This window comes from Martes martes (assembly GCF_963455335.1).
Source record: "Martes martes genome assembly, chromosome: 1".
NCBI lineage: Eukaryota > Metazoa > Chordata > Mammalia > Carnivora > Mustelidae > Martes > Martes martes.
The window spans coordinates 119,406,397-119,434,030 of NC_137888.1; the positions used below are offsets into that span (position 1 = coordinate 119,406,397).

The 27,634-nt window shown below is 53.8% G+C and overlaps 1 protein-coding gene across 1 annotated transcript in view; it reads left to right on the top strand.

The window, feature by feature from the left end:
- Positions 1-365: 365 nt before the first annotated feature.
- The window catches only part of ADCY5 (adenylate cyclase 5), a gene marked incomplete at its 5' end in the record, with an annotated part of 147,012 nt that continues 119,743 nt past the window's right edge, over positions 366-27,634 (top strand). The window contains one exon of the mRNA XM_080809387.1: positions 366-1,499. Coding sequence (XP_080665513.1) covers positions 366-1,499 — 1,134 coding nt within the window. The remainder of the gene's footprint in view (positions 1,500-27,634) is intronic.

Sequence of the window (27,634 nt, forward strand, 5' to 3'; positions counted from 1 at the left end):
CGGTCCTCGTCGAGCTCGACGCGAACCAGGAGTCCGGACGTCCCTCTGCGCGCGGCGCAGCCACTCGAGCAGTCCCAGCTGCCCCAGCTCGGAGCCAACTCCATCTCGGACCTGGGACTCCGGACGCGGATTCTCAGCCACTTCTCACCTCGGGGCTGTGCCTGCCTACCCGCTTGCCCTCCTGCTGCTCTGCTTCTCCGCTCAGGACGGGGGTGCCAAGATGCCCCGCTGCTGCGCAGGGCCCCGGGCCGCCCTCGACGTGTGACCCCAGCCTGGTCCCCCTGCTCGGCCGTCCGCCGTCCCCTTGGAGACCCCCGGCCCGGCCCCGGGGGGAAGAGGAAGAAGACGACGAGGCCGAGGGGGGGATGTCCGGCTCCAAAAGCGTGAGCCCCCCGGGCTACGCGGCGCAGACAGCTGCGGCGCCGGCGTCCCGGGGAGGCCCGGAACACCGCTCGGCGTGGGGGGAAGCGGATTCCCGCGCCAATGGCTACCCCCACGCCCCCGGGGGTTCGACCCGCGGCTGCACCAAGAAACCCGGGGGGGCGGTGACCCCGCAGCAGCAGCAGCAGCAGCGCTTGGCTAACCGCTGGCGCAGCGACGACGACGACGATCCTCCGCTGAGCGGCGACGACCCCCTGGCCGGGGGCTTCGGCTTCAGTTTCCGCTCCAAGTCGGCTTGGCAGGAGCGCGGCGGCGACGACTGCGGTCGCGGCAGCCGCCGGCAGCGGCGGGGCGCGGCCGGCGGGGGCAGCACCCGGGCGCCCCCTGCGGGCGGCGGTGGCGGCTCGGCGGCGGCGGCGGCCGCGGCCGGCGGGACAGAGGTGCGCCCTCGCTCGGTGGAGCTGGGCCTGGAGGAGCGGCGGGGCAAGGGCCGCGCGGTGGACGAGCTGGAGGCCGGCGCCGTCGAGGGCGACGAAGGGTCTGGGGATGGCGGCAGCTCGGCAGAATCAGGCGCGGGGCCCGGCGCAGTGCTGTCGCTGGGCGCCTGCTGCCTGGCGCTGCTGCAGATATTCCGCTCCAAGAAGTTCCCGTCGGACAAGCTGGAGCGGCTGTACCAGCGCTACTTCTTCCGTCTGAACCAGAGCAGCCTCACTATGCTCATGGCCGTGCTGGTACTCGTGTGTCTCGTCATGTTGGCCTTCCACGCGGCGCGGCCCCCGCTCCAGCTGCCCTACCTGGCAGTGCTGGCGGCTGCGGTAGGTGTCATCCTCGTCATGGCTGTGCTCTGCAACCGTGCCGCCTTCCACCAGGACCACATGGGCCTGGCCTGCTACGCGCTCATCGCCGTGGTGCTGGCCGTCCAGGTGGTGGGCCTGCTGCTGCCCCAGCCACGCAGCGCCTCGGAGGGCATCTGGTGGACCGTGTTCTTCATCTACACCATCTACACGTTGCTGCCTGTGCGCATGCGGGCCGCGGTACTCAGCGGAGTGCTCCTGTCTGCCCTCCACCTGGCCATAGCCCTGCGCACCAACGCCCAGGACCAGTTCCTGCTCAAGCAGGTAGGAGACCATCTGGCCGTAGGGCCATGGATTGTGGGGTGCACAGGCCTCGGGCTGACTCCAAAGAGAAGCAGCCCCATCACCCTTTCCAAAGCAGTGAAAGAGCCAGAGCGACTTGGCTGTTCCAGTCAATGGTGTCTATAGAGCCTCTTAACCCTCTCTGAGCCCCAGCATGTCCATTTACAAATGATACCGTTGCCCCCGGAGAGGACACGTAGCCACTAGTGTGGGGAGAAGGCGTGAGGAAGGAGAGTTGGAGGAGAAAATTCTATGGCGAAGTCCCCCTCCCCTCCCCTGGCCCCGTATATAAAAGGCCCCTCACAAAAAAAAAAAAAAGAAAAGAAAAGAAAAATGCAGCCTCTCCCTCCTCGTTTGTTTCCTGGATAGAGGGTTGGGGAGGGGAGCTCCTGGGCTCCCCTTGCCTGGTCTCAAGGAGGAGAAATGATAACCCTGCCAGTTGTCTGAGGCCAAGGGGGTTTCCATCTCTCAAGCTGGAGAGATCCCTGAACTTGAGGGAGGACTGAGAAGTTTGTTTTGTTTACGAAAGTGCCCTAAACCAAAACCAAAACCAAAACCAAAACAACCTGCCTTTAGCAAAGGTGGGAAGGGGCCTCTGAGATGTGTGTGTGGTAGTCCCGCTCCTGGGCTGAGCAGAAAGCTAGCGTTGGGTGGCGTGACCCCTTTCCTAGGGTGTTCCTGGCTATTGCTTGTGGTGGGGGCTCTTTCTTCCTGCTGAGACTGGTTCCATTCGCTCAGAACGGTGGGCTCTGGAGGAAATAAAACCTCTGTTTGGTTAACTGGTGACTCCACTGAAGGCTTCTGGGAGAAAGGTGCGCTTGGTCTCCCCACCTCCGGTGAGACCGGCCCCTCTGATAGGCACACCTGCTTCCTTTAGCAGTGGCCTTGTCTGGAGCTGCATGGGGCTCAGGCATTGACCCCTGCTTCAGTGCAGCTCAGCTGTGAGACTCAGGTGAGCCCTTGACTAGGCTAGTTTCTTGACCGTGGACCCCACTGCACCCCACCCCTTTCCAGATGTCTGCGTCCTCTGATAGACCCTCTAACCATATTCCGTTGGCATACCCTTCCCCTTCTCCCCGCTTTTGATGCCTTTTCTCAGGCTTTGATCCTGTTGAGTACTGCATATTCTTTGAGGGATTTTTCTGTGCCCCCAGCTTCCTGGGTGTGGTACCCATCTCTCCACAGAGAATAACACCCGTATGGGCTTCAGGGAGCTGGGCTCTAGCTGCACCTCCAAAGTACTCTGTAACTGGGAGGGAGAGGATCTGCAGCCTCTCTGGGCCCCGGGTTCTTTTCTCGAGAATGAGAGAATTGTGTATGTTCCTTCCAGTTCCCACCTCTGTGCCAAGCCTCACTCTCTGTGCCAAGCCTCACCTCCTACCAGGAGCCCCTCCTTCCAGTCCAGCCACACTGGCCTTTCCCTCTTCTGCATGGTTAACAATAGAGTGTGAGCCACACAGCGGAGCACTTACTTATTTTCCAGCGCCCATTGGTTTTGCTCCCCGTCCAATGTAAGCTCCTTGCATGCAGGATTCTTGATCCTTCTCCACCCTCTCCCTTGTCTAGCACATTTTCGGGTACTTAGTAGGGATTTAATAACTGCTTGCCAGTTTGGTTGTGTTCCAGTGAGTGGAGTAGGTGGGGCTCTTGAAGCTTCAAGTTTTTCTGATCTGGGATCAGAAGGAAAAAAAATCTTCAGAGATCAGCTTTGAACTTGACAGAGAAACCTATCGAGAGGTGGGGGTATAAGAAAAAGTTAACTGGTATTGTTAGTGCTTATATAGGCTCCGAGTCTTTCTGACCTGAGGACCCAGGCTCTCATAGGGATGTCGTATCTTTGGGTGTTGTTCCTGGCTTGGGTGGGAGGCAGGTTGCTTGGATGGGTGTAGCTTTTCTGCAGAGGGAAGTGCATGTCATCCACATGGAGAAGCAGAAATTTCTAGGATCGTTCAGGGTATTTTCTCTGAACTAGCCCTAAGCCATCCTAGATGTATGGTTTCAAGGGACTGGAGTCAGATCCCAAGAAAGGAGTTCTGGTCCTGGGGTGCTCCAGCCCCATCTTAGCATACGAATGCCCTGGCCACAGCAGAGGAACTGTCTGAGGGGCTCCCCTTCTTTCTCCAGCAAATCTCCCTTCTCTCCCCCACCTTCACCACCTCCCCATCCAGGTTACTTTTACCTGTTATGGTCTTTAGACTTGGCTCTAGGCTTTTGGGTGGATTTACACTTAACTTCTCACATTCTGCTCCGTTGAGGACAGCGAAGCTTGTTAGCAATGGTCCAGGACGAGGGAATGCAAACATTCTCCTTGCCTTCAGAGAAAACTGTATTTTAGCGGGGTTTGTATTTGGTTATGCCTGGTAGAAAATTTGTGTTTCTTGACCAAACGGTGATGGATGGTAGGGAACCATTAGTGGGACAGTCTAGCATTAACCTCTGCCTCAGAGCAGCCGTTGTTTGAGGTTGGCTTGCATTACATGCCTTGTTCTTTTCTGTGATAAAGACACATGTCCAGGGAAATGGGGGAGTAGTGCATGGTTTCTAATGTTGGGGCATTGGGAATCCTCCCCCCCTTCGCCGCCCCACAGTGCCTCGGACACATAATAGGCTCTCGGAAAACCGTATTCTTCTCTTCTCCTGCAGGGCCAGCCCCTTTGCTCCCATAGCCCACGTCCTCAACATCATTATCTGACCCGGGTATTTTCTTCTTTCCCTCCCCCTCCTTATGTTCGGGGCTCCATCCTTTGCTCCAGTTAGGAGGAGAAGTACTTGGTTTCTGAACCAGTGCCTCCTGACGGTTTTTCCTCAAAAGATAAACGAGAGGTAGCCGTCTCTGGAGGACGGTGTTTCTTCCCTTCCTATGTCTTTTGCTCTAGCTCTACCCCCAGCATCCATCACCCTCCCCCTCTGCTTTCTCTCTCACTTCCTCTCTCCTCCCGCCCCCCTTCCAGTTCCCTGTTGCTCTCTGCCCACCTTTCCTCTCTTATCTGCCTGCCGGCTTGTGCTACTTCCCCATCTCTCACTCCCTGTTTGCAGCCTCCCAGCTTCTCCTGTGATCTTGTCTCACCGTTGTCTGCTCCGTGGGGTACAGTAGGAGCATCACGGGCTTGTTTTTTTTTTCTCCTTCTTTGCCTGTTAGAAGTCCCTCTGCTACACCCATACCATAAATAACACTCGAGCATCTGCCAAACACATTCCTCACTTGTGTTAATAGGGCTGCAATGATGCTGGAGCCTGTTGCCATGGCAACCTCATTTTTGTTTGATTGTATCCCACTCTGCTACATAAAGCCTCTGCACGCACTCACACACAAACAAGCACGCTCGCACAACCAACACATATGCTCAGCTATTAAAGATCATTTTGGAGAAAATCTCTCTGGGCTCCGTGGGTGCCGGTGGTCATCTGTTCCGAGGGGATGAACATTCCTACTGTCCGGTGTTACTCCACGTGGTGATGACAGATGGGAGAGGAAAGTAGAGAGTGCTGTTCAGACGTGGGGTATCATTATTATTATTTCTGAGAAGATTCTGACCCTGTGCGGGTCCCTGTGAGCTTGGGAGAGCTTCGAGAAGCTGCCCTCGTGGTGTGGGATGACCAGTCCTCCTCCCCCGCCCCCATCACCTCCTTCCTCTCTTCCAGCCATGACCCTTCTGGAGAAACCCCATGATTGCCTGTGTTTCTTCCTCTGTGCCTGTTTGAACCTGTAACCATCAGCAGTTGTCCCAGAGATCAGAGAGGCACAGGCGCTGTGTGGGTGATGTTCTGTGGCTGTGAGCACGTGTGAGTGTCTGTAGCGGGCTGGCTGGTGGGGGGAGGGGCTGCCGAGCGTGAACTGACTGCTGTGCATGCGCGGGTGTGTCTGCCTGTGTGCGTGTGCACACATGTGTCTGGTGTGTGTGTGTATGTGTGTCCATTGCATGGGCTGACACCAGCAATGGAGGTGGGCCTGGGGATGGCTTTGTGTTGACTTCCAAAGGAGATCACTGCAGCTCTGTCCTGTTTCTTCTTGGCTGGTGGCTGGTCTTTCTGATTCTGGGCCTTGACTGCCTTCCGACCTTGACCTCTGGCTCCTTGGGGAAGTATTCTGGGTACACATCCCCTACTATCCCTAATGAAGCTGGGGGCTAGACTCGAGTGGCCAGCTCCTCTGAAATATAGGGCTCTGATCCTTCCCTTTCGAAGATTCTGCCTGCTGCCCACTCACTCAGCTGCCCAGTGAGCCCCATTAAAAGGCTGCCTCCTTGCTCGGGAGCTCGGCGCAGAGGTGTGTGTGGTGGGTCACTGGGGTTGCCGCCGGCCACTCCCTCCTTGCTTGCTGGGGTGCTGTGAAGGAGGACACTCTTCCACCACAGTGCCTGGGAATTTCTGGCCACTAGTTACTGCCCCTATCACTCGCATTTCTGGACAGGAGAGATCTGGCAGCAGTCTGTCTGGGGTGGGGTGGGGGTGGGCTCTGAGTTTGGAGCCCAGGAGGGTCTGCTCATCTTAGCTCAAGGCTAATTGTTTTTGCCAATTTTTTTTGCTAATTGTTTTCAGTTATGTTGCCCCCTTCCCGATGCCACTGGGCAGGGGTGTTTGGAGGGGAGCAGAAGCCTGGGGGGGGGGCGTCAAGCAGGGCTTCTGGGTAGGGGGTTGTCTTCCAGATCCCGGGGTGCCTTGTTTCCGAGTGGGAGGACGTCAGGCAGGCCAGAGACCCAGCCGAGGAACATGACCAGCTTCCGTATTTGTGGGAATGTTCAGTGTTCGTAATTCCATCTAAGATTTGATCTGGAGCAAGAGCCTGAGGTGTGTGTGCCGTGAACACAGAACAGCGTGCTCACGTCTGTCTATAAAGAGGACACAGACGCTGTGTTGAGCCTGGTCGTGGGAACCTGCCCAATCTCACAGAAAAGTTTCAACAATCAGTATAAAAGTTCTGGACAGACGCTTTCCCATGCAGATGGGCCCTGGCCACCGGTCACCTGTTCTGAGGGGCAGCTGGCAGCAGAAGCAGGGCTTTGGCCTACGCTGGGCCAGGCCTCTTGTTCTCCTAAGGGTCATGAAAAGTACAGCCTTGGTCCCAGCCAGAGATGGAGTGGGTGTTGGGCAAGGCCAGATGGGATACTCCTGTGACTGTACCAGCCTGTCTATGGGAGATGTCCTGTCCATGACGCCTGCCTCAGTTAACTATGTGTATCTTGGGTGGGGGTCCAGCTCCTGGTCATTTACTTCTCAGGTAGGGTTGGAAACTCATGCCCATCAATCCTTTGGGTGCCGTTACATAAGTTATGTTTTACAATCGTCTCCTTTCATCCATGCTTATCAGATGGGGGCAACTAGCTAACTGAGGGCAGGATCAGCATTAATGTTCTCTGCCAGACCCAAAACTTCATGGAGAGAGTTAGAAAGCCCTATTTCCCACCTCCTCCTCCCAGTTTTTCAAGGCACTGTCCAGATGTAGGACAGGGAAGATCTCTCTTCTTATAAGGTTGCAAACAAAGTCTGGGGGTTTCTAGGTAATGGACTGTGTGTTCAAAATGAGCCTGCATTTCAGACTGGCTGTTTGAGAAGACCAGTGGGTTAATGGACATACCCAGTTCCTGGGAGGATTCAGGCCTCCTTTGAAATACTGTTGTTGATCCTGGAGTTTAGAGGAAGGTGACCAGTTGGGAAGGGGACTGGAGACTTGACTTCCGAGAGAACATTTGAAAGGCTGGGAGAGATTCAGCTGGGAGGAGAGCAGGCTATAGCAGGGTAAGAAAATAGCTGGGCAAGACATCATTGCTGGGACCCTTGTTACCAGACACTAGAAGAGGGACTAAATTTACTTTTAGTTGCTCCCAAGGGCAGGGTTGGGGTAAGTGGGTGGAAGCAGTGGACAGATTTCAGCTCCAGGAAGGAAGTACCTTTCCAGACTTTGGGGCAGCAGCCACTGAACCAGATGCCTCCCGGGGCAGTGGAGGCTTTCAAGTCGAGGCTGGCTGGCCTCAGCTGCACCTGTTACTGAGGAAGTGGTTCTGCTTTCAGAGGTCTGGCTTGGGCTCCAGGAATGGATCTGTTTTTTTAAACAGCTTGGATCTAGTTTTCAAAGTTCTCCAGGTGATCTTGATGGATGCTTAGGCTTGGGATCATTGACCAAGATGACTTCTTGGGTCACCATTGACCCTAGGAGTCTGGGGTTTAGTACCCGGCATCAGTGTGACTGTCCCCTAAGCCCTGTTGGGGTGTTCTGTTGTCATGCCCATCTCAGGCTCTGTTTGAAAGAAGCAAGAGCAGGGGAGGGCACCTGGCTGGCTCTGTCAGTGGAGAGTATGACTCTGGATCTTGGGATTGAGTTCAAGCCCCACGTTGGGTGTAGAGATTACGTAAACGTAAAAAATTAAATAAAAAATTTAAAAAAGCAAAATCATAGCAGACCTGATGTGAGACTTTCAGGTGGGGCTGGCCAGGATGTGCTGATGGGAAGATGCAGGTCTGGAAGGCGATGGGTGGTGGTGAGACAGGATGGAAGGGATGCCCCAGATCTGGACTCATATTCTCCCCCCAACTTTTCCCATCCCCTGCCTCCGGTTTGAGACATAGCCCTCTGTGGCCCTCTGTGGCTCACCCTTGGTGGTGGTGCTGGGGGGCATTCAGCAGAAAGGTCGACCTCGGTTTGAGTCCTGGTTTATTCATTCCTTTGTCTGGTAGTGGTTATGAAAAATACCGAGGATACCCTGGTCCAGAACAGATGCACAGGATGGGGAGAACAAGGAGTGGGGCAAGAGGTAGGTTTGAAGGAGGAGTAGGGCTTCAGGAAAGCGAGAGGAGATTGCAGCTCTGAGGATGGGGCCTGGCCTGGCCGTGGGGGCAGGGATGCTGTCTGGGAACAATGGGATGTAGTTACCAGAAAAGGGGGAAAGACAAACAAACACGGGGAGACAGTAGTGGCTTTATTCTTCAGGCCAGCCTCATGTGTCAGCGTGTGATCCTCCCACCCCCTCCTTGCTTGTAGTGGGTTATGAGCTGTTGCTTTCAGGCTTGAGGCTTCCTGACCTCACACTTGGGTGGTCCCCTCCCTTCCCCATAGGGGTCCCTGGGCTTTATCGCACAGCTCACTGCAGTCTCAGTTGGCTCTTGGAAGGGGTCCTCGGGGACCCCAGTGCCTGGCACATAGTAGGTGCTCAGTGAGGGTTTGAATGAGTGAATGAATGGGCGGTGGGGTGGGTGGACGGCTGCACACAGACTCTGTTGTGCCGAAGTGCTAGACCAACACCTCCACAGAAGGAAGCGATGCAGCTTGGCTTGGAAGCCTATTTTGGTGGATTGCAATCCGAAACTCCAAGCAAGGCTTCCAGAATCCCTCCTGCTGCAATCTAAAACGTGTGCCTTCTTGGAAACGGAGAGCTGTCGCCTGGCACTGCCGATACTATATCACTTCACAGATCTGAAAACCATTATTAAGTCATTCTTTCAGCCTTCTCCCCGTTCAGTCAGACAGCAGCTGTTTATTAGGCACCTACTGTATACCAGGCACTGTGCTAGGCCATGGCAGGGGGTGGGGTGCGATTCAGAGGCTGGCTCCCGGCACCCAGGACTGCCAATAGCCCAGACTCTAAGTGTCCTTTGGAGGGATGTTAATAGATGTTTTGCCTACACACATTTGCTTCTGTGTCAGATGAGCTTTGGACATACTGCCTTAAATAGAATTCTTTACCGTAGGACTTCAAAGCTTTGGATGTGTTAATGCATACTAAAATTTGTCAAGGGGGGGATATCATAAGCCTTTATCAAGCATATTTGACCCTAGAATCCATTTTTTAAGGAACATAACAGGGGTCAGTAGTGTTTGTTGGGGGGCGCTTGGGTGGCTCAGTGGGTTCAGCGTTTGCCTTCAGCTCAGGTCATGATCCCAGGGTCCTGGGGTCAAGCCCCCGCATCGGGCTTCTTGCTTGGTGGGAGTCTGCTTCTCTCTCTTCCTCTGCAGCTCCCCATGCTTGTGCTCACTCTCAGGCTTTCTCTCTCTCTCTGTCCAATAGATAGATGAAAACTCTTAAAAAATAAAAATAGAAAAAATAGTGTTTGTTGGAACTCACTTTAGGACACAACTGCTTCAGGAGCTGGGAGCAGGCTGGAAATTTCTCAGGCATGGGCCTCTGGGATAGGCCTAGGCAAAGTAATCGAGATGGGGCATTGTCTGGGGGCTTTCCTCCCTCAAGAAGGTTTCTCAGCCCACACTGGCTGCCTGCCTGTTTTAAAGTCTCATTCCCCATCTGGGTCGGAAATCCTTTATAAAATAGAGGGTTTTGATGGAAGGGACCACGAAGATGCCTCCTTTAATCTAATTTTAGTTTGTTTTTGTTTTTTTCTGCCTTTTTTTTTTTTTTTTTTTTTTTTTTGCTATCATTCGACATTGGAGCAGGTTGGTTGGGTTTCTGTATAATGACCCTTGGTGGGTCTGGGGTCCACTGAATGTCTTTCCAGAACTTTCTTCAGGCACTGATTATATGGCTGTCTGTAGGGAAGTAAGTGGTGGGTGATTCTAGATCATTCTTCTTCCCTAAATTTTGTTTTCTTCCTACCTCAACCCTCCAAAAGTAAGAAGTCTTGAAAGATTATTGATTATATGGGGTGCCTGGGTGAGCCTGGGTGGCTCAGGCGTTAAACGTCTGCCTTCAGCTCAGGTCATGATCCCAGGGTCCAGGGATGGAACCCCGCATCGGGCTCCCTGCTCAGTGGGAAGCCTGCTTCTCCCTCTCCCACTCCCCCTGCTTGTGTTCCCTCTCTCTGCCATGTCTCTCTGTCAAACAAATAAAATCTTTAAAACAAACAAACAAAACAAAACAAAAAACAAAGATTATTGATTATAAACCATGAGTATATACTGAATGTTTACTAGGAGCCTGAACCGGAAGGAACTAATCCCTTCCATACATGACCTCATTAAATCGTAATATCCCTATGAGAAAGACATTTTTATCCTCATTTCAGGGCTCGGATAATGAAATAAGAGAAGGTAAGTCACACAGCTGGTGACAAGGTCACACAGCCTGTGACAGAGCAGATGTTATGGCGTGCCCCCATATTCCCTGGGCGTGTACCTTTCCACTCTGGCCAGCCGTAAGTACCTGAGGGATTTTCTGGCCCTGAGCTTCTCTGCTTCCCCGTGTGGCAGGTCAGATTGCTGGGCATCTCCAGCCCGAGAGTGGCTCTCAACCAGTGACCATCGTGTGCTGGTGGAGGGATACCCCAGCTCCCTTGTCCCTGGGGTGTGGGGAGTCTCACTCTGAGACATGTGTTCTACCGGCTCTCCACCCCAAGGAAGTTGTCGGCCCTAGTTGCCCACAGTGGTAACAGGCTTGATGATGTTTCCTTTTTCTGGGCCTTCTTCCTTTCCTCGTCTCACTCCTCCATTCCCCTTTAGTGTTTCTTGGGGTCACCTCCCAGGTAAACCACTTGTACTTGAATCCTTGTTGCAGGATCTTTTCCTGTGGGGAATCCAAATCTAGAGTTGAGAAATGGGGATTCTAATCCAGGTCTGACTTAAACACCAGGAAAGGGGAGAGGCGGCTTATGGGGGTAAACATGCATTGGGTGCAACACTCGGTGGCAGGCTCAGAACTTAGTCTTGGGGCGCCTGGGTGGCTCAGTCATTAAGCCTCTGCCTTTGGCTCCGGTCATGATCCCAGGGTCCTGGGATCCAGCCCCGCTTCAGGCTCCCTGCTTGCCGGGAAGCATGCTTCTCCCTCTCCCAATCCCTCTGCTTGTGTTCCCTCTCTTGCTGTGTTTTTCTCTGTCAAATAAATCAAAACAATTAAAAAAAAAAAAAGAACTTAGTCCTGCCTGGGCCCCTCACTCCTACCTGGTAACCTTTGTCACTAGTAGAGTGGTTGTTGCTGGACGAGAGGAATGAAGTGGAGTATAAAAAACAATTAAAAAAATATATCTCTATAAATATACACTGCCTGGGTGCTGAGTGAGGAGCCAATGCGGGGCTTGATCTCATGACCCGAGATCCTGACCTGATGCTTAACTAACTGGACCACCCAGGCGCCCCCCATCTCTTTTTTAATGACTCACTTTCCCATTTGACTAGCACTTGACTGATAACAAAGGACTTTACCATGTGTGATCTCCCCTGCTACTCATGAGGGTTCTGAGGAGATGATGGGTTTGGATGGGGCAGACAGGAGCTCTAAGGCCCAGAGGCCCAGAGAAAACCCTCATTCTGTCCCAAGCTGAGCTGCTCTGCCCCCTCAGTGTTTCCTGCCTGTTCACGGGGTATGATAGATTCCTGATTGACAGGATCTGACATTGGGTGGCCAAAACAAAGTAATGCATTCCCAATTCCAGATCTGTGTTACTGATATTATGCTGGAGAGGGGGAAGTAGGGGTTCCGAGGGGTTCAGTGACCTCATTTAGGTCACACAGCTAGTCATTTTGCTTGGAACCTGCCCCATAGATCCCGATCTCTGACTCCAAATCCAGCGCTCTTTTCACATTTGGACTCAGCCTTGCCTCCACTTCATGGTGCATACAGAAGCTAGAGAAGGCACAGCTGTTGTCAGGCAGTTGTCTCGGTTGGGTTTTGGAATGCATGGTGTTTTATTTGTGATAGCCTTCCTTCCTTCATGGTGTCTGGCTCAGGTGGGCATTCAATGAGTTGTCATTTCCTGAGCCTGCGATGCTGCGAGGGAAGGCAGCCTGGTGGTGTTCAGGGGCTGCTTGGGACCAGATGTTTACCGATGAAGAGCTCTTGAGTGGTTTTATGGTTGTGCAATAGGGACTGAGACCCAGGGGAGGGGTCAGAAGTGACACTAGGATGGCTTACCTCGGGGGAGGCCGCCTCCTATCCACTCTTACAGTGGCATAAGTGGAGCAGGGGAGGGGAGGGAGGAGGCTGCTGGGGATGCGTCATGGTACTCGTTGGTACAGCCTGGAAGTCAGACCCCGGGTCTTTCTGACAGCACCATCTAGTAGATGTGCGGTTTAGTGCTTATGAGATTGTTCCTACAATATCGTTGAAGCCCGGCTCCTCACAACTAGCAACATCTTAAAAAGTACCCCAAACATCCTGTTTCACATCCTATTCTCTCCCTGTCCCTCTTCTCAAGAAGATGAGAGGAAAACATTAACTCCTACCCAAGTGCCATTTTTTGCTAAGTGGGATTTCAAGATCTTTATTTTCACATTCTCTTTTGGGGATGGGAAAGCTATTTATTTGTTTACTTAGCCTGCCAAGTCCCCAGTCTGCCTCTGGCCAACGCCCTGTTCCTGTCAACATTTTACCCTGTTGCACAGGAGGGAACCATCCGCCACCCTCCCCCACTTCCCAACTGGGTACCACCAGCAGGCAGCATCTTAGCCCTACATCTCAGCCGAGGAGTCTGCCAGGGGAGCAGTGCGTGAGCTGAACCTTGGTGAGCAGGGCAGCCTTGTGCCCCTCCAGGGGCCCTGCCTTTGCAATTGAACCCTGTGGCTCTTAATTAGAAGGTCCTCTTCTTTTACCCTGTAGTACTTACACTGGTATGTAATTTGTCTTGGCTCGTTTTTCCATCTTTCTACTTGACAGTCAGCTTTCTGAGGGTAGGGGTCTGTGTCTGCTTTAATACCCGGGTTTTTACGGAATGCTATTGACTGTCTGGTCCCTACTTGCCCAGCAGTGTGGGAAGACAGCGGACAGTTCCCATTCTCAGGTTCCGCAGGGATTTCTGACTTGGCAGAGAGGAGTCCCTTGTGGTGTCCCTCCCTGGACCAGGGCAGGCTCGTCCTCCACTGGCGGGGGACCACGTGCCTGGGGTCATGGCGTTAGAAAACACTGCTTTTCTTCTGTACCCTCTTCCCTCTCTCGGATTTCCTACTGGTCTGGCTGGTGGCGTCAAGCAGGACCCCTGCCGCTGTTTGCTCCCCACCCTACCCCACCCCATCCTCAATCCCCTGTCTTTTTTTTCTTTTCTTTTTTTTTTTTAAGGTTTTATTTATTCATTTGACAGAGAGAGAGAGAGCAAGAGAGCAAGAGAGCACAAGGAGGAGGAGCCGCATAGGGAGAGGAAGAAGCAGACTCCCCGCCCAGCAGGGAGCCTGATGCAGGGCTTAATCCCAGGACCCTGAGATCATGACCTGAGCCGAAGGCTGACCCCAACTGACTGAGCCACCCAGATGCCCAATCCCCTCTTTTTCTCATCTTTCCTGCTGCCTGAGTCCTCCCCAACTCCACCACTCCTGCTGTAAGGTGTGGGGAAGACCCCCAGAGACTTGCCAGGAGTCAAGTTTAACCATAAGGACAATAAATATGGGCACAGATAACTACACAGATGCCAGAAAGTGTTCTTCATGCTTCTGAAAGCAATCCCGTGGAATCGCGGTTCCCGCAGTACATTCTCAGCTTCCTTCGAGTTGGTTGGCGCATGCTCCCGAGTGCTCCGCTTTTCACCTCAAACTCCCAGGGCCAAGACCTCAGCTCTCTGGGTGGGTTAACCTCAAGAGACCTAACGGAGTTTAATGTGTGGGAAGTGAAGGCACATCTAGGGGTTCTTACGTAACCCCGGTACCCAGGCTCATGCAGGGGAAGGGGCCCCGGGGGTGGGGGGGAGCTGGGCGTCTGCAAGTTCTCATGTTCCTGGTGAGTCGGCCGCGCACCGGGGCGGAGAACTACCGCCCTGAGCTTCCCTCCCTCCGCCGAGAGACCGTGTAGATGACACTGAGTCTGATTTATGGCTATACTGAAAGGCAAGTTGTTCATATCGAAAGGGTTTATTGTGGTGATTCAGGAAAGAGTGATGGCCACTAAAAATTATTGCAGGCATGTAATGGGAAGAAAACTTGGTTGGTGGTCGGTGTATAAAATCTTGTCAGGCGAGGCTGTGGCTCGGTATATTTATGTTGCTCTTATCACCAGCAATTAGCCCCAAACGTGGCTCGATAAATGGCTGAGCATGGTGCTGTAATAACGGCAGGAATATTTTTGGAAATGACTGCCGCACCATGTGCTCGCCCGAGCCGCCCTAGCAGGGGCTCAAATCTCCCTCTATGGGCTGCGGCCCCGGCAGCGACACCTGGGTCCCTTCTGGTCCGCACGAACTCCGTCCTGTCTTCCGTACATGGCCTCTCCCTTCGGAGTGGGTGGAAATTGTGCAAACACCCGTGGCCTTCCTCCCCAACCTCAGCAGTGTTCGTGGTCCTCTGTGAGTCCCTCTACCTAGACTGTAAATGAGAACAGCGTCTGTAGTAGATGCTCAAAAAATATTTGTGGGATGGATGAATGAAATTGCCCTGAGGGACACAGCAGGTCACTAGCGAGGTTTGTCTGGCGCTGTTAACTACGGGTACTCCTTCTTTGACTCTTGATTTCTTGAAAAGCAAGGGATGATGTTGTTAGTGACTCCCTGTGTGCACTTAATGCTATAGCCTGTGTGGCGAAGACACCTTCAAGTTACTTCTTCTCCAGCACCTTCAGATCAGGGCAGGAAGCACAAGGGCTCTGCTTCAACCTTCACGCTCTGGGGACACCTAGAGAAGCACAGGAAATCGGGGTTCATCTGAGAACTGGGACGATGGAAACACACCAGGTGTGTGGGGTGGAGGCCTGGAAAGCACCCCTATCCAGGACAGAGCGATGTCCTTGGGTTAAATTGTACGCGAATGGCCACATGTGGATTACGCCGTGGTCTTTTTTGGAAAGGGGTTATCTGGGGAGAGTTAATTTTGGATTTTGCTTTACATTTATTTTTAAAGTGGAATATTTCTCCAGCATTGGTGACAATGGCCTAGAAAAGCCAGTTAGTCACCAGCTGACATCTTCCCTGTGTGGGGTGTTTTGCCCCTGCCTGTTTCCCACCTGCCTTTCTTCCGTGGGGTGGGTTTAAACCCTCTGCCTCTGAGGTGTCTGGGGAGATCGCACTGGCAGACAGGTCTCTAGGGAACTTCTGCTGGGTCTGGAGTGGTGTCATTCTCTGCTTTGATCCTGGAGTGTGGGTGTGGGGGCAGGTGAGAGCTTATAGGGGTGGCAGAACAGCCCCCAGGGGTGCTCTTTGCTTCTCCTTGGAGGAAGCAGTGGCATCCAGGTGAGGCTGTGTCCAGGTCTGTAAGACAGGTTCCAGCCTGCATTCTCCTGTAGTCTTTTGTTTTGTTTTCGTTTTTCTTTAAATTTGCTTTTTATCTTCTGGAAGTAAAAGGAAAATCACCCTAAACCCAGGTTTGGAAAATAGACCTGGTTTCTCTTAAGGAAACAGATGTTGGCTGCCCACCCCACTTCCCCTAGGGTCCTCTTTATGTTCCACTGCGGAAGGAAGAGGGTGCCTTGGGCCCCTGGGCGAGGAGGGCCCCCTCCACACCCCCCAGGCTGGCCCTGGAATGACAGGGAGCACTTAACTCATTCACTACAGGCGAGTAAACACTACCTGCTTGGAGACTTCCACTAGGTCTCCACAGCCCCAGCTGGAATGAGCCTAATAGGGATGGCTCAGGCCTGGAGGGAGCAGGGCAGTGGCTGAGGGCAAGTGAGCTTGGGAGGACCCATTGCAGTCCGGTGCAGGTGTGGGGGTGGGGGGATTCCTATCCTCCTTAGAGTGCAGGCGCTGGCAGCCTTGGGTTTCCAGAGAGCTGAGAAGCTACCAGGTTAGCCACACCCTGACTTCTTCCACTTGCTCCCACCACCTTGGCCAACCCCATCCCCTGGGGAATGGGGACTCTGGTGGTCTCGGAGGAACCTAGTTCTCTCTGACATTCAGGTAATTCAGGGGCTATGGGAACAAAAAATGACATAGCCCTGCGGGGACTGAAAGTCATGCAGCAGACACGACAGGGTTCCTGGATGCTTCTTTCCTGCTTTAACCTCCGTCATGGGTCCCTGTCCACCAGTCCTCCTGGTCAGTGTCCTTCCACCTCCTGGTACTTAGTATGTCCTAAACCAAAATTCATCAGCATCCCTAACTTGGCTTTATTTTTGTCAGTGTCATTTCTCTCTCTGCCTAGGTCCTGATGTCCAGGTTGGTGGACTGAGTTGTTTAGCAAATATGGCCCATGTGTTAAGCACTGGGAACCAAGATGAATCAGCCACAGACCCTTCCCTTGAGAGGAGACCTATAAATAGTGTACCAGGCTCTGTTCTAAGTGCTTCAGTTGTGTTAAGTCATTTAAACCCCACAACTGCACTATGAGATAAGCACAGGTGTTGTCACCCCCATTCTGCAGATGGGCACATTGAGACATGGCAGGTTAGAGCCAGCTGAACCGATGAACCGGGCAGCCTGGCTCCAAGTCTAGGCTCTAACCTCGCGCACCCCCGGGCTCAGTGGGGCGCCCTCAGTGTTGGCACCAGAGATAAAACGTGCTGGCTTCTTCCTGGTGGGAATGGGAAGTGCTGCAGCAAAGGGGAGCCTGGCTAGTAGGTGGGACTAGGTTGGGAAGAGTATAGATTTCTGGGCCAAGTCTTGTTTGTTTGGAGGCAAAGAGGATCTCTAGAAGGTTCTTATGGACAGTGAGTGGATGTGGCCCCATGTGTATTTAGAAATGTGGTTTTACTGTTGGTGTTGGGAGCTGAAGTGGGGAGGGTAGGATGTGAGTGGAGAGACTGCTGACCTTGGCCCTGAGACTGGGTGAGGTGGGGAGTGGGAGGGTGGAGATTTGAGGGTCGGGGCCTTCAGACAAGAGAGGGAGGTTCCCAGAGAGCACCTGGGCATTAGCCTATTAGTTTCTTCTTGCCTTGGTTTCCAGCTGCTCCCTCGTGCTCTCTAACCAGGACACCAGTTCTCCAATCTCTGGGCAACTGGATATCACCTCCTTTCTGGGGAGATCTGGGATGGATCCTTCCTTTCCTTTTCTTGGATTTTAAATATCCCATGTCAGCCTCCCCGACTTCGAATCCCTAGGGCTCTGCCTTTGTCCAGATGTTAAGCACTCAAACATTCAACCTCTGAGTTCTCCCTGGGGAAACCCTTTGGGACCCCCGGCCGCAGCCAGCCCAGCCAGGTACCCAGAGATCCCATGTCTCTGAGAACATTACCCTGCTCTGGGACCTGGTGTCTTGGCCTCGCTGACCCCCAACAGAGCTCCTTGCACTCCCAGAGTCCCATTACGTATTGTCCTTTCTCAGAGACCCCCCGACAAAGTGCCTATGGAACTCACTTGTTCATTGCTTGCCTGCCCGCCGTCCCCAGTAGGAGTGGCTGCTTCCCCAGGTAGAGCCTCATGCTCAACGACTGTCTTCCCTATGCCTACACGGTCGGAAGCCCCAGGTCTGCTGCATCCCTCTGGGCCTCCTTAGCAGGCCCCTGTCCCTTCTGAGCCTGTTTTGCATAAAATAGGATCTAATACAAATCGTGAGCTCGGAGGCTTGTGTCAGACATTATATGTGACGATATACACAAAGGACTTAGCACAGGGCCTGCCCAACTAAAATGCCCTGAATAAATGACCTGTGGTCTGTCCTGGCTGTGTCTAGTTTGTACTTTTAAATTCCCACACATTCTAGAAGAGCCTAGTGTTTTTCTCCAATGTCTGTGAGCATGGATGGCAGTAAAGAGGGTAGAAGAAAATTGCACTACCTCCCAGAAGAAGGCTAAGTGGAGGGAGGGCTAGGTGCTGGGGCGGGGGTTTTGATTTCAGGCTTGCCTCATCCTTATTCTGGCTACCAGATGACTGGCATAGACCCCCTAGGAGTAAGGCAGCTTCCAGAACCGACTGGGACTAGTCTGGGAACTGGGGCAAGACTTTCCTGGGTAAGCGTGAACTGGGGAGTGGGCTGGGCAGTCCCCCCCTGAATATGGTGGTGGCTGTCGCTGAGGAGGCTGTGAGAAGATAAGGCCTGTGACCAGCATCCCCTATCAGGACCGTTTTAGAGAGGCCAGTAAGTAAACTGAGAGTGGTTTTCAAGAGTCAGAGGCCCTGGGGGAGAGGGGGATACACATCTACTTTTCCCAGACGTACTTTCTTCTGTAACTTCATTAAGACACGTACTCAGGCAGCAAAGGACAAAAAAAACCACCCACGGACCACCAGAGGCCTCAGTGTGGAGAGCACTCTGAGCTGGGGAGAAGTCCAGAGAGAGGCCAGTCTAGACACTTGAGGGATCTGGTCTGAGGGTGAGGGACAACCAGGCCATTGAGACACATGGCTTAGCCCCTCAGTGAGTGTCTAGGTGGGACAGGACCTGGTCAAGAGATTGGTGATGATGTCCAGAACATTCCCCCAGCTGGTTAGACCTTGGGGCTAGAAACAGGGCTGGCCAGCTGGGTGGACTGTTGGAGAACTGCTGGGAAGCGGCCTGCCGGCTTCCTGCCTGTTCCTAACCTCGTGTGCCCCAGACAGGGCCCCTTCCCTCCAGTGCTGCTACCCTCCTGGTGCACCAGGGGCCCCCTGTGCCTGGGCTGCACTCAGGATGCCCAGGGAGGGGCTAGGCCAGCGCCAGAAACCACAACAGACCCTGACCCTGGCTAATGGAAGCGGTCTCGAAATGGACCTTTTTTCTTTTTGGCTAAATTAACATTTGGCATTTCAGGGTGCTGGCCCCATGCCCGGCTGCTCTGGCCTTCTGCCTGTCAGCTCCTTTGAGGCTATTTTTGCCATTCACTTATTTATTAACTATTATTGCTCCCCAGGACAGATGGGCACACAAACACACACACACTCTGACATGCATGTGTATGCATAAACACACACCCTCAACCCAGAGCCCATTGGAAAAGCTAGCCTGCACCCACCAGGCTGAACACAGGGTGCACAGGGGGACGTGATTAAAAGGATGGTCACTGAGTCAGGGTGGAGGAAGGGCTGATGGAAGGCAGTGGCCTCCCCAAGCTCATCATTCCCCAGAAATGCCTCCCACCCCCACAGAGCATCTCTGTTCCTGTTCTCTCGCCCTCAGGGATGTTCAGTCCTAGGAAGGGCTCATGGGGGAGAAGATTGTTAGCCCTGTCTGAACCATCATCTTTCCAGAAAAATAAGCAGGGCGCCTGGGAGAACTAAGGGCCCTCTTGGTAGGACTTTTCTATCTGGTTCCACCAAGCCCACGTCTTCCAGAGGAAACGTCACTTCTGTCTTCGGAGAGCTCCCAGCCTGGTGGGAGTAGCTGTGGGCTCTGTCGGGGAGAAGAAGAGTTCTCAATCCCACCCTCTGACAGCCAAAAGCATGAGAAGGGACAGGCATGAACCAAGGGGAAGTGTGCACACAGCACTGCCCATCATTTGATCCCCTTGAGAGCAGGTTGCTGGAGCAGAACAGATGCTAAGTCCCACAGCACATAGACCCGTGGGCCCCTCCTGCGTGCAGGGCACTCTGTGCAGTACAGGGGTGTACGACGTGGACCCTAGAGTGCTGCGTGATAATGCCCACATTTGTTTCCAGTCTCCTTGTTTCGGGGCCAGCCTCTCTGCTCTGAGGCTGGGGCCCTGGCCACGCCCCCCCTTCCCCACCCCCCCGCAGCCCCTGACACTGGGGCTCCCAAAGGCAAGTGTGGAGCCAGTGGGAGAATAGAATGAACAGCAGAGACCTTCCGCTTGAGGCTCTCTGGCCCTTTTCCTGGGCGTTGGCTTGTTCATGTGAGAAATGGGACTGACGCTCTTGCCACCTCCGAGATCAGGGGCTGGGGTGGAAGCTGCCTGGGAGTGATGGTGACCCGGCCTGAGTCCTGGGGTAGCTCCCTATTTTCTCCCACTCTGCTGGCCAGCCCCACCCTTCCCTTCTTAGGGTGTGTGGCAGCTACTTTCCTCATCCCTGATGAAATGCCTGCACCATCCTTCCAGAAAAATAAGCAGGGGGCCTAGGATGGTTCTCCGCCTCAAGGAGACACCGCACTCCTGTCCCTGGATGCTGTCTGCAGAGGGACAGCCAGCTGCTGGGCTCTGTCCTTTGGGGCTTCTGCCTTGGGACCCAGTGCCAGCCCTTCTCAGAATGTCAGAGAACTTCAGAGCAGAGGGCTTGCCCCTTCCATCAGAGTGGGAGCTAGGGCCGGGGCTCCATCTCCCACATCAAGACCAGGAGCTCTTGAGGACAAGGACCATGTCTCCCCTATCAGATTAGATGCTCCCTGAGGCCAGGGGCTGAGTCTGTCCTCACAGATTGGGAACTCTCTGAGGGCAGAGGATGTTACCTCCCCCATCAGACTGGGAGCTCCCTGAGAATGGAATTGGGCCTCTTCTTCCCCACTTTAGGACCCAGTTCCCGGCCTGTGGGACACAAAGATGCTCAGTCCCGGGCACCTGGAAAACCTGGAAAGTGGGTAGAATGCTCGGGGCTCTGCAGTTTATAGCCAGGGATGCTGGAAGAGGAGAAATTTCCCACCTTCCTGCAGGAAGTCAGAGCCAAGAATTAGATCCCCTTCAGCAGGAGTTTCACTCTCCTTTCCCTTCTCCCCAGGGGTGGAATGGGGATGGGTTTTACAGTCAGGATGTCATAGTATGCTACCAGGTGAGCTCTAAGGGTTTGTACTAAGCCCAGGGCCTGAGTCGGGGGTGGGTGCAGGTGTGGGATGGGTGGGTGGTCAAGGAGGACTGGGTAGCCCTCTGGTGGGCCAGTCTAACTGCCCTCTTGAACTGCTGCCTTACGTGACCCAATCCTGAGCCCAGGGCTGGAGCAGCCCTGGTTACTTGTCCTGTCCCTGCTTTGTCCTCAAGCTTGGCCCTGAGGCTTCTCCCCAGGAGGGACATTTGGGAGGACGTCTCTGCTCCATGCATCCAAATTATGCCAGCCTCCTGTCAGACTGTGATCTGTGTCTGTATCTTTCTCTCCTACTTGAGAAAGAACAGTCTTCCTGATTTGTGTGCTTGTCCCTCTCCTGGAATGGCCACAGCCCTTGGATTCTTCTGGAGTACCATGGCTTCTAAGGGCTCTCGGGAGCATGAGGAGGGGCTCATTGAGGAGGGGTCTAAGCCAACTGCCGGTGGGCCTGGAATGGAAGCCAGTGTCGTATGGTCTGGTCATTCTGGTGGGTGTTATGGGAGGAGGATTTGCAGCACTGCCGGTGATGAGCTGAGTTAACTGCCCTTGACCTGCAGTCATGACTCAGTTGCTGTGTGGTTTAACGTCAGGTGCTTGGGCTTTGCAGTCAGGCAGCTCTGGGTTTGAAACCTACCTCTGGGGCACCTGGGTGGCTCAGTGGGTTAAAGCCTCTGCTTTCGGCTCGGGTCATGATCCCGGAGTCCTGGGATCGAGCCCCACATCGGGCTCTCTGCTCAGCGGGGAGCCTGCTTCCCCCCTCTCTCTCTCTCTGCCTGCCTTGCTGCCTACTTGTGATCTCTGTCTGTCAAATAAATAAATAAAATCTTAAGAAAAAAAAAAAAAAGAAACCTACCTCTGCCACCTCCCTGCATACAAGTCACCTCGGATGAGTGTCCACACGTCTGACCCTCAGGATCCCCATCTGATCACTTCGGGCTGTTTCTGTCTATTCCGTAGCACTGTTCTAAGACTTGTGCGCTCATCTGTGTAAAATCATAGAAATGCCCGAGACCGGCCGAGAGGAAGAGTGCAGTCAGTCGGTTGTCTAGCTCCTTTGGCTCCTGCGCTCAAGCTAGTTTCTCCACATGGTCTTAAGTGTTTTAACTTCTAGCTGCTCTAGCTACGCATCTAAATCTCACCTCAGCTTTGGTGCCACTTTGCCGAGAGAAGGGGAGAAAGTGTGGCCATATTAGGAGCTGAGCAGAACCCCGGGAGGGCCCCTTTCTGCCCAGGAGGAAGCTGGCATTCCCAGTGCCGGCACACTGTTCTGCCTCCTAGGCAAGACTGCATTATTATGAGCTAACGTCTGTGCTGTCCCCGGAGCGGCCAGGGAAGAAATCTCGAGTAATACGATTACTACGACAGTAATAATAACAGCAACAACACCAACAAGGACACGCAATTATAGAGAAGCCAAGATTTGAGGACCTGGCTCCAGGCCAGGGCTGTGGTTGGTGCACGAGGGATGGCTGTGGGGCTGGAAGGCAGTGGGTTTCTGGCTCTTCATGCTCACCTCTCTCTCTCATTGTCTTCCCCAATTAAATACAAAGCCTCTGGACAAATGGGTACGACAGATTTTTGTTGAGTTGTATTTTCCTAAAAGACGTTGAAATTCTAATTCAGTACCTGTGGCCTTATTTGGAAATAGGGTCTTGGCAGATGATCGAGTTAGATGAGGTCATTGGCGGGGGGTGTTAATCCAATATGATTGGTATCTTTATAAAAAAGGGGAAATTTGGATGTAGAGATAGACATGCATTCAAAGAAGATGGCCTGGAGAAAAGGAAAAAGGCCGTCTACAAGCCCAGGAATGCCCAAGGCTCCCTAAAGGTAGGAGGGAGCCCTGGGACAGATTCTCCCTTCCAGCCCAGAGGAACTAGCCCTGCTCACACCTTGGTTTTCGGACTTCTGGGCTCCAAGACTGCGAGACAGTAATTTTTGTGGTTGAGCCTTCAGTTTGTGGTGCTCTGTCAGAGCAACCGCCGAAACGACTGCCAAGTCTGATGGGAGTATGGCTCCCTCACCCCACAGCCACCCTGAGCTGCCTGCCACCCTCAAGGGAAAAGAATGGGGTTGGCATGGAGCAGCCATGGTCTGTGGCCTGCTGTCAGGCTTGGGCTGGCCTTGGGCATCTGACATCTGTTTCAGAGGGTCCAGGTCCTTGGCCTGCAGATGAACAGAGTTGGAGCCATTTATAGGGCCTGAGACACAGAGAACCCACTCCTCACCTTCCGCCCTGCCTTCCTGCCCCTCTCTTCTGCTTCCGAGAGCACTTCCCACCTCCCCCCCTGCTCCAAGCCAGAGGAAATGGAGAAAGGAGATCCCAAATCCCCGGAGAGGGCAAGCCAAGGTGGGGATTTGGGCCTGAACATTACTGCCCGTCCCCTCACGGGTCCCCTGGAACCTTAACTCTGTTCTCTAGGCGGGAAATGGCTCGCCTGTCTGGTGTGTTTCTGTCTGCCTGTGCATGTGAGTGTGTGTATAGAGAATGTCCCTCATTAAGCTGCTGTAGGCCTCGTGACCATGACTCATAAGCGTACAATCAGGCTGCGCCGGACAGAGGAGACCTGTCCCTGGGGCGGGCAATGCCGGCTCCCGACGCGGCAGCCAGCGCCAAGGCCCTCCCTGGCGCACCTTGGCAGCCCGCCCCTGCCTTCTCCCTCCAGAGAACTGGTTGTTCAGTGTCACTTGAGGGAACAGATAGGTCCCAAGTGCCTCTGTCTGTAGGGCACGGGGATCCAGTGATAAGGAAGGCACAGGGCTCGCCCACTGGGAACGTGTCATCTGTGCAGGATGGAGGGGTGGGTGGCGTCTAAGACAAGCACATGAACATCTGAGGGGAATAAAATAAGGAGCATGGAGAAGTGCAGACTGAGAGTCAGGAGTGGGGAGAGGGCCTGGAGTGAGGAGGAAGAGCTCAGTAGCCGCTGGGGATGTTGGGGGCAGGGGAGGAGCCCAGGGGGTCTTCATGAGGGAGGCGCTGACAGAAGCAAAGGGCCGGACTCTGGAGGCTTGCAGGGTGTGTCTGGGCACACTGAGTCTTCCTGGTGACCCAAGCGCAGAGTCCTGCCTGGGGTGGTTGGGAGGTGAGGCAGGAAACGTAGCCCAGGGTGGCCTCAGACACGGGCTGCGGAGTGTGTGCGTAACAGAACTGTAGGCAGGGACCCTTCAAGGACAGGAGTGTGTGTTCAGGCTGCACTTTAGAAGGGGGTTGGGGAGGGAGAGTTTGTGGGGTGGGGAGCGTGCAGCCCTGGAAAGAGGCTGAGGCCGTCTGGGAGGTGGGTGGGGAGCTCAGTGGGAGTGGGAAGAAAGGTTGACGGGAGAGACATTTCTCTTGGACAGCTGACAGGATCTGGCAAGGAAGGAAGAGGAGGCACGGAGACGAGCCAGGGTAAAGGAATAGGGCTGCCATTCAAAGGGAAGCGTGTGGTCTGGGGCTTCTTGGCCTGTGGGCATTTGGAGGGAAGGGGCTGGTGTGCTTGGGGTCAGAACTGGAGCCTCTGATGTGGTGGAGGGCGGGTCTCTGGAGAATCGTGAAAGGGTGAGGGAGATGCAGGGCCAGGGCCCCCTCTGGGGTACCTGGGATGGTGGGATTCTAGGGTGAACACGTGGTACTTCCCTTTCCAGGATGAGTGAGCGGCGCGGGTCCTGGCTCCCAGGCCCCTGGCTGTTTCAGTAGCTCAGACTTGCCAATGGGCCTGGCGGCCAGGACTCCCCAGGGAAATGAGCCCACTCTGATTACTGTGGCTGTCTCCTTGCCACAAAAGAGTTGGTAACCACGGCTAGTTCAGGGTCTTCCTGTGCCGGAGGGCCTCTCTGGGTCTTCACCCAGCACGTTTCAGGCATCTCAAGCTCTTACCCTGCAAATCTTCACTTGCATCATTTTCTGCACTTTACTACATACAATTCTGAAATGTCAGAGGTTGCAAGAATGCTAGCTATCGTATCCAGTTCTTATTTTTAGTGGCATGAATGGAGGCCCAGGAAGGCGAGGTGACCAACCACCCAAAGTCATGGGGCTTGTCAGGGCTGATCTAGACCTTTCATAATTGATTGGAATTTAGACCAGTTTTCTGAACTGAGATACTCTCCACTTTCCCATGTCACCTTCCTTCTGTGTGGGTTTCTGGCCTCTTCAAAGTCAGGAGCTACGTGTCCATCTCTAGCACTCAGCTAAGTGGACATTTAATAAAAATGCGTTGCCTGAATAAAAGGACAATGCCTAGCATATGCAAATATTCATTTAGGGAGTGGTGAGGGCAAGGGCTTAAGGAAACGTCCTCTCTGGGGGCCTGGCTGTTCAGGGCCTGTGAGAGAGGAAGGCTCGCTGGCTTTGGCCAGCCTGACGGCAGGGTGACTTTTTTCCCTCACTGCCTTGTTGAGCCCAGGAAGAGGGCTGAGGAGGAGAGGGGAAGGCCTCTGGCTGGTGCCAACTCCTAGCCTTCCTTGGAAAGGCAGACCCTCTGTGGGCTTTTCTTGCCTCCTGCCCTAGGTCATGGCATGTGTTGGGTGAGGAAGGCCCAGGCACCCTCTACCTCTGAGCATGCTCGGCGATCAGGTCTGCTGACTGGGTCAGATGGAACTGCAGTGCGCCTCGGCTCCCTGAGGGGAAGAGTTAGTCAGTTTGGGCTGCCATAACAAAATACCACAGACTGGGTGGTTTAAACAACAGACATCTATTTTCTCACAGTTCTGGAGGCTGGAAGTCCAAGATCAAGGTGCCAGCAGATTGAGTTTCTGGTGAGAACTGTCTTCCTGCCTTGCAGATGGCCGCCTGGCTGGGTTCTCACATGGCCTTTCCTCTGCGCATGAGCTGTTGAGAGGGAGAGAGGAGACTCTTGTATTATAAGGAGACTTTTAATACCAGCCCTATTGCATGAGGGCCCCACTCTTATGACCTCTTTTAATCTCAGTGACCTCCCCAAGCCCCATCTGAGTGTCCCATTGTGCCTTAGAGCTTCCTCCCCTCCAGTTAGGTCAGGGCCAGGGATGGCTTTCGGGATGTCAGCGCAGCTCTCCCTCCGCGGGGCAGCGTGGTGTCTTCCTCAAGTCGATTAGACAAAATGTTCTAGTTCTCAAAGTTCCAGAGAAGGAAATTTGTGCTGTTAGCCCCTTTTGGGGAAGAGTCTGGAAATGAGTCCTAAAGAATGAAATCTCGGAAAGAGAGCTGCTGGGATAGAGGCGACCTGTTCGTCAAGACAGCGGGTCCTAGAGGAGAATGCCAACCTCCATGGGGGCATCGTCTTCCCTTCCAAACCCTCCTGCGCCATCTCGTCCTTCCTCCCGTCCCTCTTTCTTCCTTTTCCTGTGCCTTCCCTGCGTACCTCATCTGGTTTCTGCATTATGACGCCCCTGCCCCTGGGTGGGGCCTTTGTCTCAGATGTTTTAATATGAAACATTTCCAAGTAGAGAGTCATGAACTCCCACATATGTACCCATCATTCAGATGCAACAACTGTCAGGCTTTTCACCCCATTTATTTCATTTATCCTTTCTTGTCCTACTTGCCGAAGTATATTAAAGCAAATTCCCACCATCATGTCAGTTTTACCTCGATGTGTTTAGTATGGATTTTGGAAAAAAGAAAAAATCGACACCTGAATTTGACTTCTACCCTGTGCCATCCCAAGTCAGTGATGCCCTCAGTGCCCAGTTTCCTCACTCTGATTTCTTCCCAAAGGTACGGTGTTGGGGTAAAATAAAGGAGAGCTGAAAAAGAAAATCGGTGTAGTAAGGTGTATCAGGTTATACCCAGAGGCCTGGGCTTTGTAATTAAACTACGTTCTCCCTGGTTGGAGCTCCTCCCTGAGGCTGCAGAGGCTCTGTGGGATGTGCTGCCCCCTCTCTCTGGCCGCAGGAAAAGTAATCATTTTCTAAACCGTCCCCCAGACGCTGAGGAGAGGCTCATTAGTCCTCCCAGGGGCCCGCTGTCACCCCCGGGAGGACAAATGGCCCAGCTCGGAAAGAATCTGGGTCATTTTATCTTGTACCAGGAAGACCTCCCCGGCGCTCTGGTGAGAAGTGCTCTGACCACGAGACTGGAGGTGTGCGGGCACCTGGTGTGGAGGTGCGGAGTCTGTGGTGGGGTTGGGGGAGAGGCCGCTGAGGGCCTGTTCAAGGCTGTTTCCACACTGCTTCTCCGGCCCCCGCTGAGCCAGGGGAAGTGTAAGGATTCTGTCTCATTCCTCTCTAACAAATGAATTTCTCTCTCTCTTGGCAACCTCAGCCATGTTTACAGAAAATATCAGAGTCTAGAATAAACAGTTCCTGTCAGACCCCAGGGCCAGTGGAGATTCGGGCAGAACGTGTGGGCCTCCTCCCTGGTCACCGGTAGGGGGCTACTGGTCCTGCTGGGATTCACCCCATGGTTCTTCTCCCTGGGGGTTCTAGATGCTGGTGTGGTGGAAGCTTTGAAATCAGACAGCCCCACATACCTCCTGCCTCCTGGCTTGTCTGCCTGGCCGCCTCAGGCAGGTAACTTAGCTTCTAGCACCTAGCTCAGAACTGGTACTCAGAAGTGCTGCTTTCTCTTCCCGCTGACTTACAGCGCCCACGTCCCTTGGGCATTCACTTCATGACACAGAGAACCATTGGCAAAACAAATCACTGGTCGGGCGCCTAAGGTGGCTCAGTAGGCTAAGCATCTCCTTTGGTTCAGGTCCAAAGATCAGGACCCTGATCTCAGGATCCTGGGATAGAGCCCCTCGGCAGGCTCCCTGCT